The 17,415-nt window shown below is 48.8% G+C and overlaps 1 protein-coding gene across 2 annotated transcripts in view; it reads right to left on the bottom strand.

Moving 5' to 3' along the window:
* Positions 1-465: 465 nt before the first annotated feature.
* Positions 466-17,415, bottom strand: part of LOC132407732 (catechol O-methyltransferase-like) — a 75,958-nt gene continuing 59,008 nt past the window's right edge. For both annotated transcript variants that reach the window (XM_059994665.1, XM_059994666.1), the window contains exons 4-5: positions 17,166-17,297; positions 466-801 (exon numbers count right to left, since the gene is read on the bottom strand). In XM_059994665.1, coding sequence (XP_059850648.1) covers positions 622-801; positions 17,166-17,297 — 312 coding nt within the window. In that variant the 3' untranslated portion in view covers positions 466-621. The remainder of the gene's footprint in view (positions 802-17,165; positions 17,298-17,415) is intronic.

The following is a 17,415-nucleotide window of genomic DNA, read 5'->3' on the forward strand; positions in this document are numbered from 1 at the left end:
GGTTCACCGGTCCTCCGGGTTCGGGGGTTCAACTCAGGGATAACAATCCTGACTGGTAAAACAAAACAGCAATGAGGAATCCTTCGGTATCTGAGTGTGATGGTATTCCCGAGTCTCCTCCCTGGGCTGGCAGTAATGAAAACCGAGAGGATGCTACTGACATGATGAAGGAAGCCCTGAACACCACCAGAGATGGAAGATCTTCATTGCTGCCCTAAATGCCAGCGGTGTAGCAGGCAATATTTCTTTTGGCTTCACCTATCACCTTTCAGCAATCCTCCTTCCCCTCCCCACCACTTGTTTATTCTGGCGCCTCCCCCTTTCCTTTCCAGTCCTGATGAAAGGTCTCAGCCCAAAATATTGACTGTTTATTCATTTCTACAGATGCTGCCCGACCTGCTGAATTTCTCCAGCATTTTGTGTGTGTTACATTAAGCACTAAGATTCAAGATGCAACTCAACAGGTTCCGACAAATAGGACTGAGGTTTATTATTGAAACACAAACATGAGGTGTTCTGCATGGCCAGAGGCTGAAAGTGATCACTTTGCATATACAGTATATGGTATAACAGCACGTGAGAACTTTTACAACCACTCTGAACTTACTTTTCTTGCACATTTTAGCCCTTAAAAACAGCCTTCTCCATCCCGTCTTTTAACTTCGTATATTCCAGGTGAGAAGCGTAGTGAGTGCACTCGTAGTGAGGGTTGTTCCGCACATACTGCAGGAATTCTGGGGCTCCGGGAGAAATGACGTTGTCTGCCAGGAGAACTGTGCCTTCTCTCAACAAACCACATTCCTGGAGGGAAGGCAAAGAATGGTCAACAAATGCAGAAGGACAAGAATTTGATTCAGGAGCAGTATGATTCTGGCACTGGGTACAATCCCAACGATGAACGTAGAATATTGAACAGTACGGCACAGGAACAGGCCCTTGAACCCACAATGCTGTGCTGAACCAGCTAAAGAGCAAATTTTAAAAAAACACCAAAACATTAATCCTTTCTACCTACACAATATCCATATCCCTCCATTTTCCTCACATTTTGTGTTTATCTAAACATCTCTTAAATAACTCCACACCATTTGCCTCTACCAGCACACCGGAGAGCACATTCCAGGCATCCACCACTCCCTGAGTAAAAAACTTACCCCTCACAACCCCTCTCACCTTCAATGCATGCCCTCTGGTGTTAGACATTTCAACCCTGGGAAACAGATACTCTCTGTCCACTCTATCAATGTCTTTCATAATTTTCTAAACCTCTATCAGATCTCCCCTCAGCCTCTGCCTCTCCAGACAAAAGCAACTTATGTTTATCCAGCCTCTTGTGATAAGCACATGCCCTCTGAACCAAGCAGCATCCTGGTAAATGATAAAATCAAATGCTTATTTGTAGATCTTGCTTCTCTGCCAGACCCAGTATTGAAAATTGAGCTGTTTGGGCATTATGAACTTGCACACATAGAAATTAACCCTAAGCATTCATGGAAAGGTGACCAGCGTCTATCTGATTCTACAAAGGAATTGTGGGTGAAATAATGTTGTATCAACCTTTTTGCCTTGAAGGCATTAATACTTTAAAGGTGTTAAATTATCCTCTCCACAGCCTCACCTAAATAGCTTGGCCTTGATGTGTAGGCAATCAATTTGACTGCAGTGGGTATGCCTTGGCCAATATTTGTTCCTGCATCAAGCTTATTAAGTCACTGCCCGGTCCCGAGCACGCTGAGGTTTGTAAGAGCATGGGCCGTGCAAACTGACTTCACAGTTTCCACCTCACAGCAGTGAGCACTTGTCAGCTCGGTATCGATGAGATATCCCAGGGTGCCAACACTTTCTGGATAAATCCAAATTGCTTTATACAGCTCTCCCACTGAACTCTCTCTGTTCCATTCCAATCTCCCTTGCCTTTCCTCTTTTTTTCTCTCTCCATCTCTCTTTACCTTCCCTTCTTCCAACAATCACAATTCTGAACATGCTCACCATGTCTCTGCCCTTGTATTTGGACCTTTCTCAGCAAAAAAAAAGACACAGTGGTGACCCATTTCCTGGCACATCCGAACCGGCTCACAATTAGATAGCCTACGGGGGTTTGCGAGCACAGAGATTTGGAGCCTCTGCGCCACGGGGGGCAGGTTGAGGGAGGCTTAAAAGTGAGGCTGAGGATTTCGAATAAAGTTTTTTCCTGCGACTGCAGTTACCGACTCCGTGTCGTAATTTTAGCGCTGCGTGTAGCACACCGCTACAATTGGTGACCCTGACGGTCCAAACGATTTTTGGACCAGAAATGACCGACGCCGCCTCTGTTCATGCGGTTTCATTGAAACTGCCGGGTTTCTGGACACAGCGACCGAACCTATGGTTCCAGCAAGCCGAAGCCCAATTCCACGTTCGCCAGATCACCTCAGAAGACACCCGCTACTAATACGTGGTGAGCTCCCTCGACCAGGACACAGCGGCCCAGGTCGCAGAGTTCGTACAGTCGCCCCTGGCAGACGGCAAGTACACGGAATTCAAAGCCCTGCTCCTCAGGACTTTCGGACTCTCACGGCGTGAGCGGGCTGCCCGTTTACTGCACCTGGATGGCTTGGGAGACAGACCTCCTTCGGCTTTAATGAATGAGATGTTGTCTCTGGCCGACGGACACACACCCTGCCTCATGTTTGAGCAGGCATTCCTGGAGCAGCTGCCCAAGGACATACGCCTGCTGCTGTCTGACGTGGATTTCAGTGACCCCCGGAAGGTGGCAGCCCGGGCGGACTTGCTGTGGAACGCCAAAAAGGTGAGCGGGGCGTCCATCGCACAGATCTCCCAGCCATGCTCCCAGCAGCAAACCAGTCCAGGCCCGGCCGCAGAGCCCGCCAACCCCCGGCCCAAGGAACACTGGTGCTTCTACCACAAGCGGTGGGGTGCAGAAGCCCGCCGTTGTCGCCCGCCCTGCAAGTTCCCGGGAAACGCCAGGGCCAGCCGCCGCTGATGGCTACGGCGGCTGGCCATCGGGATAGCCTCCTGTATGTGTGGGATAGAAGGTCGGGACGCCGGTTTTTGGTCGAGATCAGCATTTTACCTCCGACGAGTTACGACACCCGCAGCAGGGCACCGGGTCCCCCCCTGAGGGCCGTGAACGGCAGCACAGTAAGGACCTATGGCACCCGTCAGGTGCAGCTACAGTTCGGCTCCAGCCAGTTCACGTGGGACTTTACACTGGCCGCCGTAGCCCAACCGCTTCTGGGTGCGGATTTTTTGCGGGCTCACAGCCTACTGGTCGACCTGCCCAGGAAGAGACTGGTACACGCAGAGACCTTTCAGACGTTCTCCCTGTGTGCAGCCCAGTTGCCAGCCCCTCACCTCGGCTCCATCACGCTGTCCGACGACTTCACCAGGGTCCTGGCGGATTTCCCATCGGTTCTGGCACCTCAGTTCACAGCGGCCATGCCCCGACACGGCGTACAGCACCACATCCCGACCCAGGGACCACCCCTCCACGCCCGCGCTCGGCAGCTTCCCCCGGACAAGCTCCGACTGGTGAAGGAGGAGTTCCAGAGGATGGAGGAATTGGGGATCATCCGGCGTTCCGACAGCCCATGGGCCTCCCCCCTGCACATGGTGCCCAAAGCGACGGGAGGCTGGAGACCGTGCGGCGACTACCGCAGGCTGAACGAGGCTACCACACCGGACCGGTACCCTGTGCCGTACATTCAGGACTTTGCAGCAAACCTGCACGGCGCACGGATCTTCTCCAAGGAAGACCTCGTCCGAGGGTACCATCAAATCCCGATGCATCCTGACGACGTCCCCAAAACGGCTCTCATCACCCTGTTTGGCCTTTTCGAGTTCCGCCGCATGCCATTCGGCCTGAAGAATGCCGCACAGACGTTCCAGCGGTTAATGGACACGGTGGGACGGGACCTGGACTTCGCGTTCATCTATTTGGACGACATCCTCATAGCCAGCAGCAGTCGTCAGGAGCATCTGTCCCACCTCCGTCAACTCTGCGCCCGACTGAGTGAGTACGGTCTTACAATCAACCCCGCCAAATGCCAGTTCGTACTCAATACCATTGACTTCCTGGGCCACAGGATTACTAAAGACGGGGCAACCACTCTGCGCGCTAAGGTAGATGCGGTCCGCCACTTCCCCCGACCCACCACGATCAAAGGCCTTCAGGAATTCATAGGTATGGTCAATTTCTGCCACCGCTTCCTCCCTTCAGCTGCCCGGATCATGCGCCCCCTGTTCGCCCTGATGTCAGGTCCGAGCAAGGACATTACCTGGGACGAGGAGTCCGCCGCCGCTTTCGTTCAAATGATGGAAGCTTTGGCGAACGCTGCAATGCTAGTACATCCCAGAATGGACACCCCTACCGCCCTCACAGTGGACGCATCTAACACGGCAGTCGGTGGGGTGCTGGAGCAACTCATCGCAGGTCGCTGGCAACCCCTGGCGTTTTTCAGCAAACACCTGCGGCCACCCGAGCTCAAGTACAGTGCTTTCGACCGGGAACTGTTGGCGCTCTACCTGGCAATCCGGCATTTCAGGTACTTCCTCGAAGGTCGGCCCTTCACCGCGTTCACGGACCACAAACCGCTTACCTTTGCGTTTACAAAAGCGTCCGACCCCTGGTCGTCCAGCCAGCAACGCCACCTGTCCTACATCTCTGAATACACGACGGATGTCCGGCACGTCTCGGGTAAGGACAATGTCGTGGCGGATGCGCTCTCTCGCCCTACCATTCATGCCCTTTCCCAAGGGGTAGACTTTGAGGCACTGGCAGAGGCACAGCAGGCAGATGAGGAGATTCCGAGTTACAGAACCGCAGTCTCCGGTTTGCAGCTCCAGGACCTCCCCGTAGGCCCGGGTGAGAGGACCCTACTCTGTGACGTCGCCACCAGCCAGCCACGTCCCGTCGTCCCGACAGCCTGGCGGCGCCTTGTTTTCGACTCCATTCATAACTTGGCGCATCCCTCCATCCGGATGACTGTCCGGATGGTTTCCAGCAGGTTCGTTTGGCACGGACTCCGCAAACAGGTCAGTGAATGGGCCAAAACGTGCATACACTGCCAGACGGCCAAGGTGCAGCGGCACACCAAAGCCCCACCGCAGCAGTTCCATCCCGCCCACCATTGTTTCCACACATTCATGTGGATATCGTGGGCCCCCTGCCAGTGTCGCGCAGAGCGCGGCTCCTCCTGCCTATCGTGGACCAGTTCACAAGATGGCCAGAGGCAGTCCCGCTCACGGACACCACCTCCGAATCTTGCGCCCGAGCCCTGATCACCACCTGGATATCTCGCTTTGGTGTACCGGCCCACATTACCTCCGACAGAGGCGCCCAGTTCACCTCCAGTCTGTGGTCAGCTATGGCCAGCCTTTTGGGGACTCATCTGCACCACACAACTGCCTACCACCCACAGTAGAACGGGCTAGTGGAGCGTTTCCACCGTCACCTGAAGTCGGCCCTCATGGCCCACCTGCGAGGAGCCAACTGGGCGGATGAGTTTCCCTGGGTCCTACTCGGCATCCGCACAGCGCCCAAGGACGACCTGCACACCTCATCGACCGAGTTGGTATACGGCGCGCCCCTGGTCGTCCCCGGGGAGTTCCTACCAGCCCCACGGGGGCAAGAGGAAGATCCCGCAGCAGTCCTGGGCAGACTACGCGAGAAGCTTGGTAACCTGGCCCCCATACCCACTTCACAGCATGGGCGGAACCCGACCTACGTACCCAAAGACCTGCAGAACTGTAAGTTTGTGTTTGTACGAAGGGGTGGGCATTGGCCACTGCTGCAGCGGCCATACGAGGGGCCGTTTATGGTGCTCCGGAACAACGGGTCCACGTTCGTGCTGGACGTTGGGGGGAAAGAGGAGGTTTTCACGGTGGACCGCCTCAAACCGGCCCATGTGGACCTGGCGCAACTGGCCGAGTTTCCGGCACCTCGGCGCAGAGGCCGACCTCCCAAGCAGGTTCTGGCCCAGACTGTGGACATTGGGGGGTGTATCGCCGGTTCTGGGGGGGGGTTATGTGGCGACCCATTTCCTGGCACATCCGAACCGGCTCACAATTAGATAGCCTATGGGGGTTTGCGAGCACAGAGCTTTGGAGCCTCTGCGCCACGGGGGGCAGGTTGAGGGAGGCTTAAAAGTGAGGCTGAGGATTTCGAATAAAGTTTTTTCCTTCGACTGCAGTTACCGACTCCGTGTCGTAATTTTAGCGCTGCGTGTAGCACACCACTACAACACTTTAAAAAAATAAACTAGAATTATTGCACATTAAATTACTAAAATAATAATATTCAATTTCCCAGAGATGGGAACTGCGAGTGAATTCACTGTAGAACTTTACAGCTCAAAATATTTCTATTTTGCACACATAGAAATTAACACAGTGAATGGTAGGGCACTGAGGAGTGCAGTGGAACAGAGGGATCTGGGAACTCAGGTCCATAATTCATTGAAAGTGACATCACAGATAGATAGGGTCATCAAGAAAGCTTTTGGAATTGGCCTTCATAAGATGTTGGCGAGGCCTAATTTGGAGTACTGCGTGCAGTTTTGGTCACCTACCTACATTATTCCTTGGAACACAGAAGACTGAGAGAAAAATTGTTTAGAGGGTACATTGCCTGAGATTCATTTGCTTGCAGTCCTTTACAGGAAAATAAGGAAATGCAGCAGAATTTATGAAAAACCATAAATAACAAATACTGACAAACATCCAATGTTCTAAAGAAGTTATCCATGCTGGTTCAGGAGCCTGATGGTTGAGGGTAATACCTGTTCCTGAACCCGGTGGTGTGAGTCTGATAGGTGTAATGAGAAAGAGAGCCTGGTCTGGTTGATGGGGTCCTTGATGATCAGTGCTGGTTACTATTGAAACCAATGGCATGGAGCAGGAGGGGCCAATTTCACCGGGAAATTGGAGTACAAACATTGTCCGACCCACACCTATATTCATGGCCCCGAGATCTCCTCAAATCAAAGGAGGTGGCAAATCGGATTTAGGATTTCAAACAACAAATTGCGCAACATGCAGTATGTCAGTCATATTAAACCTGATTCTGATTAAGATTGGGTCAGTGGCAGGAAACTTTTGTCTAGAGGACTGTTATTGATGCTTTCTACAAGTCTCAACACTTGGCCCTCCATATTTTGTAATGTACAGTACTGTGCAAAAGTCTTAGGCACATACATATAGCCAGGGTGTCTAAGACTTTTGCACAGTACTGTAGTAATTTTATGTATTGCACTGTACTACTGCCACACAAAAAAAAACAAATTTCATGACATACGTGAGTGATGATAAACCTAATTCTGATATGGGCCTCTATTGTGGACTAGGAGTGAGAAGGGGCAGGGAGAGGGGAGGAAGTGGGAAGCACAAAGGAGAGATTCTGTAATAATCAATAAACCAACTGTTTGGAGTCAAGTGACCTTGTCTGGTGTCTGCACCCACAACAACCCTTGACACTCCTTCTCTGTCACGGCCCACAGACAAATTTACAAACTCACTCTCCACTCCACATTGGCAGTAGGACTGTTGGATCAGGGTGGTTAAAAGGAACAGTGGATGCTTTCCCTGCGAACATTGGCATTCCAAAACTAGGATGGCCATTCAGTCCACAGATCTTCCTGTGGCTTGGGGTATCTCATTTAGTGGGGTTTGAACCTATTCCAGCATTGTGGAATTTTATTTCATTATGCAGGCAATGGAGTAACTTTCTTATTGCCCTTAACGCTGCTGACGCTTAGGGCAACAATAAAGGTCCTTTGCTGTTTCTGTAATAGTTTTGTTTGAGCAGTCAGGGTTGTTAGCCCTGAGCTGAACCCCTGAACCTGGGAGACCAGTGGACCACTCTTAGTCTGGCCTCTACCCTTTGACTTGTTTGGCATGGGTGACCCTACCGAGAGCCAAAGCATAAAGCCCTGACTCCAGCCAGCATAGCTCTCTGGGTCATTGAGGCACACAAGCCTCCAAACCCCATGACAAGGTTGTGGTCCACTTGAAGGACAATTGAGAATGTGACACACTGAGCAGCTGCTTCATGTTATTGAATTAGCAGCTGAGGCAATGAATGCTGGGCAGGCAGAATTCTTCAATGTGAAGCAAATAGCAGGCCTGATGATAATTTTTCACATCTTATTCCAATTCCAGCAATATTCCAACTTCATAAAATTAAATATATATCCAAAGGGAGCTGGTTTTTATCAACAGGATTTCTTATCAGTTAAAGCTAAGTGAGATTCTTAGAAGCAATAATAAAGTTATTTGATATCTTACAAAACAAATTACCTTGTTTAAAGTTGTGTAAAATTGATGTGTTTCACCTGGTGAAATCCAATTGTAACCAGTTGATTATATTTTTTAAAAATTATGGTCAGTTTCAATTAAATCAACAGCTGGTGGGTGAGGGTTTTGTTTAGGACAAGTGAAAGTGATTGTGACATTTTCGATTCAGTTTAGTTTTCTTTGAATTTCTGTTGAATTCAGAAGTATTAACAATGAATTTCCTTTGCAAATTCCTGTTAATGAAAGAAATCATAGGTAAGGCAGCTTTTATATACACATGATTTAGAAAAGATAAACTCATTCCACAGTTGTGACATCTTTTCTTGGGTAGATTAGATATATAAACTACTGTGGTTATTTGTGGAAATGAATCTATTTATCATTGTACAAACAATGATTTGGAGGATTAGTTTCAGAACATTGTTCACCCATGTACTTTGCTCAAAATATACAAAATGCTGGTGCAACACAGCAGGCCAGGCAGCATCTATAAGGAGAAGCACCCTCGACATTTCAGGCCAAGACCCTTCATCAGGACTAACCGAAAGGAAAGATAGTAACAGATTTGAAAGTAGGAGGGGGAAGGGGAAATGCAAAATAATAGAAGACCGGAGGGGGTGGGGTGAAGCTGACAGCCAGAAAGGTGATTGGCAAAAGGGATACAGAGCTGGAGAAGGGAAAGGATCATGGGACGGTAAGCCTAGGGAGAAAGAAAGTGGGAGGGGAGCACCAGAGGGAGATGGAGAACAGGCAAGGAGTTCTCCATTGTGAGAGGGGCAGAGAGAGAGAAAAAAAAGGAGAGAATAAATAAATAAACAAACAAACAATAAGTATGGGATGGTGTAACGAGGGGAGGAGGGGCATTAACGGAAGTTAGAGAAATCAATGTTCATGTCATCAGGTTGGAGGTTACCCAGACAGAATATCAAGTGTTGTTCCTCCAACCTGAGTGTGGCTTCATCTTGACAGTAGAGGAGGCCATGGATAGACATATTAAAATGGGCCACACTCAGATTGGAGGATATTCCTGATATTCCGTCTGGGTAGCCTCCAACCTGATGGCGTGAACATTGATTTCTCTAACTTCTGTTAATGCTCCTCCTCCCCTTCTTACCCCATCCCTTATTTATTAATCATTTATTTAATTTTTTCCCCCTCTCTCCCTTTTTTCCTCTCTCTCTGCTCCTCTCACAATCACTCTTTGTCTGTTCTCCATCTCCCTTTGGTGATCTCCTCCCCCTTTCTTTCTCCCTAGGCCTCCCATCCCATGATCCTTTCCCTTCTCCAGCTCTGTATCCCTTTTCCCAATCACCTTTCCAGCTCTTAGCTTCATCCCTCCCCCTCCTGTCTTCTCCTATCATTTCGCATTTCCCCCTCACCCCCACTTTCAAATCTCTTACTATCTTTTCATTCAGTTAGTCCTGACGAAGGGTCTCAGCCCGAAATGTCGACAGCGCCTCTCCCTATGGATGCTGCCTGGCCTGCTGTGTTCCACCAGCATTTTGTGTGTGTTGTTGCTTCAATTTCCAGCATCTGCAGATTTCCTCGTGTTTGTTCAAAATATATTTAGCTTGGCAGCATGTTAAGGCCATAAGACGTACAGTACTGTGCAAAAGTCTCAGGTGTATATAGTTGGGGTGCCTCAGACTTTTGCACAGTACTGTAGTAATTTTATGTATTGCACCTTACTGCTGCAAAAAGCACATTTCATGACATATATGACATACACCTGATTCTGATATGGTTCTCTATTGTGAACTGACAGTGGGAAGGGGGCAGGGAGAAGGGAATCATAATTGGGAAAAGGGGAAGGGAGAGGGGAGGGAGCATGAAGCACCAGAGAGACATTCTGTAATGATCAATAAACAATTGTTTGAAGACAAATGACCTTGTCTGGTGCCTCGGGGTTGGGTATGTCTGCATCTTCACCACCCTCTCCCTTCCCACCCTGGCAATCCTTCTCTGTCATCTGTCTCATACCCCTCCCACGGCGCTCCCCCCTCACCATTCCTAACATCCTTCGCTCCTGCCAGATTTACAAACTCACACCACTCCATGTTGATAAATACAGTCCTGTGCAAGAGTCTTAGGCACCTTGGCTACGTATGTGCTCCCAAGTCTCTTGCATAGTACTGTAGGAGAAGAATTAAGACATTGTGGCTATCATGTCTTCTCCATGTTTCCATTTATTTCCCTCTCAACCCCATTTTCCTGCCTTCTCCCCGTAACCTTTGGCAGCCTTACTAATCCTATCGGCCACCACTTTAAACATACCCGATGACTGGCCCTCCGCAGCTGTCTTTGGCGATGAACTCCACAGGTTTACTACGCTTTGACAGCAAGTGTCCTATTCGGAGGCTGAGCCCTCTGGTCCCACTCTCGGAAACATCCTCCCTATCTAGGCCTTTCAATGTTCTGTATATACTGTTTTCAACTGAGACCTGCCTCAGTCTAATCCACAGAGTGTAGTGGTTAGCACAATGCTTTTCAGCACAGGCGACTGGTGTTCAATTCTGGCTGCTGTTTGTAATGAGGTTGTACGTTTTCCCCGTGACCGCGTGGGTTTCTATCCACAGACCAAAGCCTACCGGTTGGTAAATTAGTTGGTCATTGTAAATTGTCATGAGATGAGACTAGGATTAAATTGGGGGATTGCTGGCAGCACAGCTGGAAGGGCCAGAATTCTACACTGTATCTCAATAAATATCTCATTCTCAATCCTCGCTGCCCATTACAATTGTTTCCAGAACATTGAACAGCAGCTTGCGTAAAGGTTCTGAAGCAATTCACAGGAGTCTAGATTCCACGTTTGACTCCGCTCCACAATCCAATCTATTATCATTGGCAACACACACAAAATGCTGTGGAACACAGCAGGCCAGGCAGCATCTATAGGGAGAAGCACTGTCGATGTTTCGGGCCAAGACCCTTCGTCAGGACTAACTGAAAGGAAAGATACAAAGTGATTTGAAAGTAGGAGGGGGAGGGGGAAATGCAAAATGATGGGAGAAGACCAGAGGGGGTGGGATGAAGCTAAGAGCTGGAAAGGTGATTGGCAAAAGGGATACAGAGCTGGAGAAGGGAAAGGATCAGGGGACGGGAGACCTAGGGAGAAAGAAAGGGGGAGGGGAGCACCAGAGGGAGATGGAGAACAGGCGGAGTGTCAGCGCTTCTCCGATAGATGCTGCCTGGCCTGCTGTGTTCCACCAGCATTTTGTGTGTGTTGCCCGAGTTTCCAGCATCTGCAGATTTCCTCGTATTATCACTGGCAGGATTTTTCTAGGCATTTGATAGGATTGCAATGTATTATGCTATAGTTGAGATGAATGGTGTAGCTGGTGGTTGATGGTGGTTTGAGATTAAGTCATCATCATTATGTGCCATGTTGTATGATGTGGGCAATCATGGTTCTTGGCAAATTTTCCTGTGGAAATGGTTTGCCATTGTCTTCTTCTGGGCAGTGTCTGTACAAGACAGGTGACCTCAGCCATTATCAATACTCTTCAGTGATTGTCTGCCTGGCGTCAGTGATCACACAACCAGGATTTGTGATATGCACCAGCTGCTCATACGACCGTCCACCACCTGCTCCCATGGCTTCACATGACCCTGATCGGGGGGGCTAAGCAGGTGTTACACATTGCCCCTGGGTGACCTGCAGGCTAGCGAAGGGAAGGAGCACCTTACACCTCCTTTGATAGAGATGTATCTCCACCCTCCCTTATTAGTCACATTTATAATGAAACATCGAAATTTGCAGTCAAATGCGTAAATTTTTGTGTCAGTGACCAACACGATCTGAGGGCGTGCTGGGGGCAGCCACAAGTGTTGTCACACTTCCAGCATCAACATAACATGCCGGCAACTCACTGAGCCGAACTCTAGCTTTGGAATATGGGAGGAAACTGGACCCTCCCAGTTTCCATGGATCCCGGGGCAGAGCTACGATAGCGCACACAGCGATTCCTTCGAGCTCATCAGCAGATGTCTTTCTTTTTCCTTTTCTGGGTGAATGGAGTTCTGTTGGAGACCCTGATGTGGACTTTAGTTCTTTGTGTTGCTGGGACCCACCCTGGGGGCGTTATGAGATTCCAAGGATGCAGCCTAGAAGACGAGGGTGCCTTCGGGGTTCTGAGGCGTCGCGGTCCCGTGGATGAGCTGTGAAAATGGAAGATTGGGAACTGTGGATCAGACGTCAGGGCCTCTGAACTTGGCACAACATGCTTTCCCTGTCATTGGTGGGAGAGTTTGTTGCCAACTTTCGAGTCAGAGACCTCGGGGGAAAAATAAGGGGCAGACTTTATCTGTGAATGTTTTGTATATGTGTCCCTTCTCACTGCATGTCGAACTGTCGGGTGAACAATGAGATTCTGTTGTACTGCAGATCATGGTCTGTCTTGGGGGCTTTGTTATTGCTGGCTTGGTGGGTGGAGGGTGCTGATGCCATTGTTTTTGCTGAAATAGGGAAGGGGGAAGGTCATTGTTTTGCTGTTGCTAATGCGTGGGGGAGGGGAGGGTTCGGGATTCTAATATTTTTATTGACACTCATTCTTCTGTTTTCATGGATGTTTGCAAAGAGCAAGTTTCAGGATGTGTATTACATACATTCCTCTGATATTAAACGGAACTATTGAAAGGCTAATGGATAGGAATTGTTTAGCGCAGGGGTTCCCAACCCTTTTAATGCCATGGACCAATACCATCAAGCCACGAGAACCCTGATTCTCATGCATCAAACATGGGGAAATGGGTCTAGCTTAAATGGGAATCAGGGTCAACAAGAACCAGCTGGGCTGAATGGCCTGTTTCCTGGCTGTCTGGCTCTGCGTATCATTGCAGGTGTAGGGAGTGTTTGGGTGGTGGGGTGGAGGTTAATCTCTACCAAAGGAGGTGTAAGGTGCTCCTTTCCTCCGCTAGCCCGCAGGTCACCACTGGACAAGGTGTAGCACCTGATTAGTCCCCCATGGGGTCATGTGAAATCATGGGAGCAGGTGGTGGACGGTCGTATGAGCAGCCGGTGCAGACCACAAGTCCTGGTTATGTGACCACTGACGCCAGGCAGACCATCTCTGAAGAGTATTGATTATGGCTGGGGTCACCCGTCTTGAAAAGACTCTGCCCAGAAGAAGGCAACGGCAAACCTTTTCCAAGGAAAAATTTGCCAAGAACAATCATGGTCAAAAGACCATGATCACCCATGTCATATGACACAGCACATAATGGATGAGGCTTTAAAGAGAGTTAGATAGACACATGAAAATGAGGAAGATGGAGAGAGATGGACATTATCTATGCAGGAGGGATTATTTTTATGGGGTAATTTGATTTAGCTGGTTTGGCATAATATTGTGGGCTGAAGGGCCTGTTGCTGTGCTGTGCTGTGCTGTTCTATGAATATAGGGAGTGTGTTGCAAGTTGTAAGTTGAACAGCTGGAAGATTTGGAGCTGTATGCACATGAAAATACAAATAGGGAAGAGAAAAACTGAACTCAGAATTATCCAAGCAGGCCTCACCAACCAGACTAAAACATGATCTGGAAATTGGCTGATATTGGAAATCAGGAATAAAAACAGAAAATACTCAGCTGGTCGGGCAGCATCTGTGGAAAGTAAAACAGAGTTAATATTTCAAATCAACAGTTCCTTGTTAGGTACTGCCTGACCTACTGAATCCTTTCAGCATTTTCTGTTTCAATTCCAAATACTTGTCCTTCCCGGATCACAGGGTGTAGAGCATGGGACTTAGGGCTATATAAAGTATTATATTTAAACACTGTTGGAAACCACTGTTGTTTTAATTATATTTTTAATATGTTTTTTTATTTTTTAACAAACTCGTGTATTTTTCATACTCACTGTCAGAAAGCGGTATAGCAGCTAAACTAACGGTTTATCATCTTTCTCATTTTTCGTTGGCTAAGTACTAGCACATTACCCAAGTGATGTAATTGTTTTAATTATGTGGCCTATTAACTAGTTTATTCCAACCTAAGAAATTTCTCTTATCTTATCTATAAGAGTGCTGGATTTTTCAGAGGCTCCTTCTTGGCTTCTTTATTCCACAGTCCACACGTCCATACACCTCTTAGCATCAATTCTCAACTCTTTACTTAGATTGCTTGGTATTTGTATATTTGGTTGTACTCTAAAGTAAACAGAATACTACGAATTAAGCCTGTTTGTAATTCCCGACTGCTGGGAGTACCCCAAAGATCAGGAAATGAATAGAGATCTGACAACACAGATGCTGGAAATCCAGAGGAACACACACTCGAGATGCTGGAGGAACTCAGTAGGCCAGGCAGTATTTATGGAGAGGAATAAACAGTCAAGGACTGATAACGAAGGGGGCAGAAGTCAGAATATGAAGGTGGGGTAAGGAGAAGGTGTAGAAACTGACAGGTTGATCACTTCTCCCATTGAGTCCACCCTGCCATTCAGTCATTTTCTCTCTCAATCCCATTCTCCCGCCTTTTCCCAATAAGTTTTGGCACCCTTAGCACGACACAGGTAAAAGGTCATGTATCAAAGTGCCACAAGGAAGTTCAATAAAAAAAGTATTTTCAGCCAGAAAGTAAGTTCAGGTTCAGAAAGAAAAATGAAGGTTAAAAAAATCCACATTACATTTAAGATGAGTTTCCTCTAGGTACTCCAGTTTCCTCCTGTGGTACAAAAATGCACGGGTTAGTAGTTTAATTTGTGACATGAAGCCTAATTAGGTGGCATGGGCTCGTTGGGCAAGGAGAACATCTTACTGTGTTGCATCTCTGAATCAAGGATCTTAGCCTTTTTATGATATGGACCCCTTTGTCAGTCCGGCGAAGCCTATGGGCTCCTTTGTCAGTCCGGTGAAGCCTACGGGCCCCTTTGTCAGTCCGGTGAAGCATAGGGGCCCCTTTGTCAGTCTGGTGAAGCCTACGGGCCCCTTTGTCAGTCCGGCAATGCCTAAGGGCCACTTTGCCAGTCCGGCGAAGCCTATGGACCCCTTTGTCAGTCCGGTGAAGCCTACGGGCTCCTTTGTCAGTCCGGTGAAGCCTACGGGCCCCTTTGTCAGTCCAGTGAAGCATAGGGGCCCCTTTCTCAGTCCGGTGAAGCCTAGGGGCCCCTTTGTCAGTCCAGTGAAGCATAGGGGCTCCTTTGTCAGTCCGGTGAAGCCTATGGACCCCTTCGTCAGTCCGGTGAAGCCTATGGGCCCCTTTGTCAGTCCGGTGAAGCCTACGGGCTCCTTTGTCAGTCCGGTGAAGCCTACGGGCCCCTTTGTCAGTCCAGTGAAGCATAGGGGCCCCTTTCTCAGTCCGGTGAAGCCTAGGGGCCCCTTTGTCAGTCCGGTGAAGCCTATGGGCCCCTTTGTCAGTCCGGTGAAGCCTACGGGCTCCTTTGTCAGTCCGGTGAAGCCTACGGGCCCCTTTATCAGTCCAGTGAAGCATAGGGGCCCCTTTCTCAGTCCGGTGAAGCCTAGGGGCCCCTTTGTCAGTCCGGTGAAGCCTATGGGCCCCTTTGTCAGTCCGGTGGCCTACGGGCTCCTTCGTCAGTCCGGTGAAGCCTATGGGCCCCTTTGTCAGTCCGGTGAAGCCTACGGGCCCCTTTGTCAGTCCGGTGAAGCATAGGGGCCCCTTTGTCAGTCTGGTGAAGCCTACGGGCCCCTTTGTCAGTCCGGCGATGCCTATGGACCCCTTTGTCAGTCCGGTGAAGCCTACGGACTCCTTTGTCAGTCTGGTGAAGCCTATGGGCCCCTTTGTCAGTCTGGACCCTCCTCGGAAAAATGTGTTTAAACATATAAAATAAAATACTCAGGATTTAACCTCCTTCCACACATTGGTCACCTAGCACTTGTAGATGGGGTATAAGGGAGAGCAACATAGATGTCTGGGTCACACACATCTTCGCTGTTTGGTGGCTCAACACCTCCTAAGCCCAGAGCTGCCGGGCAGTTGGCCAGCTACATCACACAAGGGTTTGCAGACAGGAAGACTGCAATCACATTTGACCGTCCTTGGGTGTCAATATCTCCGAGGATCTAACCTGGACCCACCGTGTCGATGCAGATACAAAGAAGGCACGACAGCGACTATATTTCGTTTGGCGTTTGAGGAGTTCTGGTTTGTCACCAAAACATTTGAAAACTTCCACAGATGCACTGTAGCGAGCATTCTGACAGGTGACATCAGTGTGAGGCAAGGGGCTACTGCACAGGACCAAAAAAACCTACAGAAAGTTGTAAAATTAGTTAGTTCCATTTTGGGTACTAGATTCTGTAGTATCCAAGACTGCTTCAAGGAGCAATGCCTCAGAAAGGACAATCATTAAGGACCCCCATCACCCAGGACATGCCCTCTTTTCATTGTTACCAACAGGAAGGAGGTACAGGAGCCTGAAGATACCCATTCAACAATTCAGGAACAGCTTCTTCCCCTTTGCCATCTGATTTCTGAATGGACATTGAACCCATGAACACTACCTCACTTTGTTCTAATATTATTTCTGTTTTTGCACTATATTTAATATACACATATATACTTGATGTAACTAATTTATTTATTTTCTATATTATGTATTGTAGTGAACTGGTGGTGTTCAGTTCACAAATTTCATGACACATGTCGGTGATGATCAACGTAATTCTGATTCTAAGGTCAGGTCGAATAACTACTATCATTTCAAAATAGTGACGAGCATGAGCATGCCGTAAATGATGTCTTGAGATGTGATTTGACCAGATCTGTGACTTCTATTCCGATAAAGTCACAGGTACTGCTCAGACTCCTGTGGTTTGTTGCTTACTCTCATCCCTGAAAGAGATACTGAATTTCTCGTAAGAGGTTGGTGGGCCCAACAGCCTCTTTTCAGCAGCTTCCTGTGAGCCAAAGTCTTACCTCCAGGAGCTGGGTGTCAGGTTGGTAACGGTCCTTCCAGTGATCAAGGAAAACAAAATCCACCATCTCCACCTTGTGCTGATTCTTCAGTTGAGGAATAATATCACCAGATGCACCTTCCAGAAGTTCCACCTGAGGCCACAGAGCCGGAGACAGACAACGGGATGGGGGGAATATTGGACAAGACTGCGTGAGTAAACCGGGATGTAGACGGCAAGAAATGGCAAGACCCAGATTCCACCTGAGCCCC

This window comes from Hypanus sabinus, chromosome 18 (genome assembly GCF_030144855.1).
Source record: "Hypanus sabinus isolate sHypSab1 chromosome 18, sHypSab1.hap1, whole genome shotgun sequence".
In the NCBI taxonomy this organism is placed as follows: domain Eukaryota; kingdom Metazoa; phylum Chordata; class Chondrichthyes; order Myliobatiformes; family Dasyatidae; genus Hypanus; species Hypanus sabinus.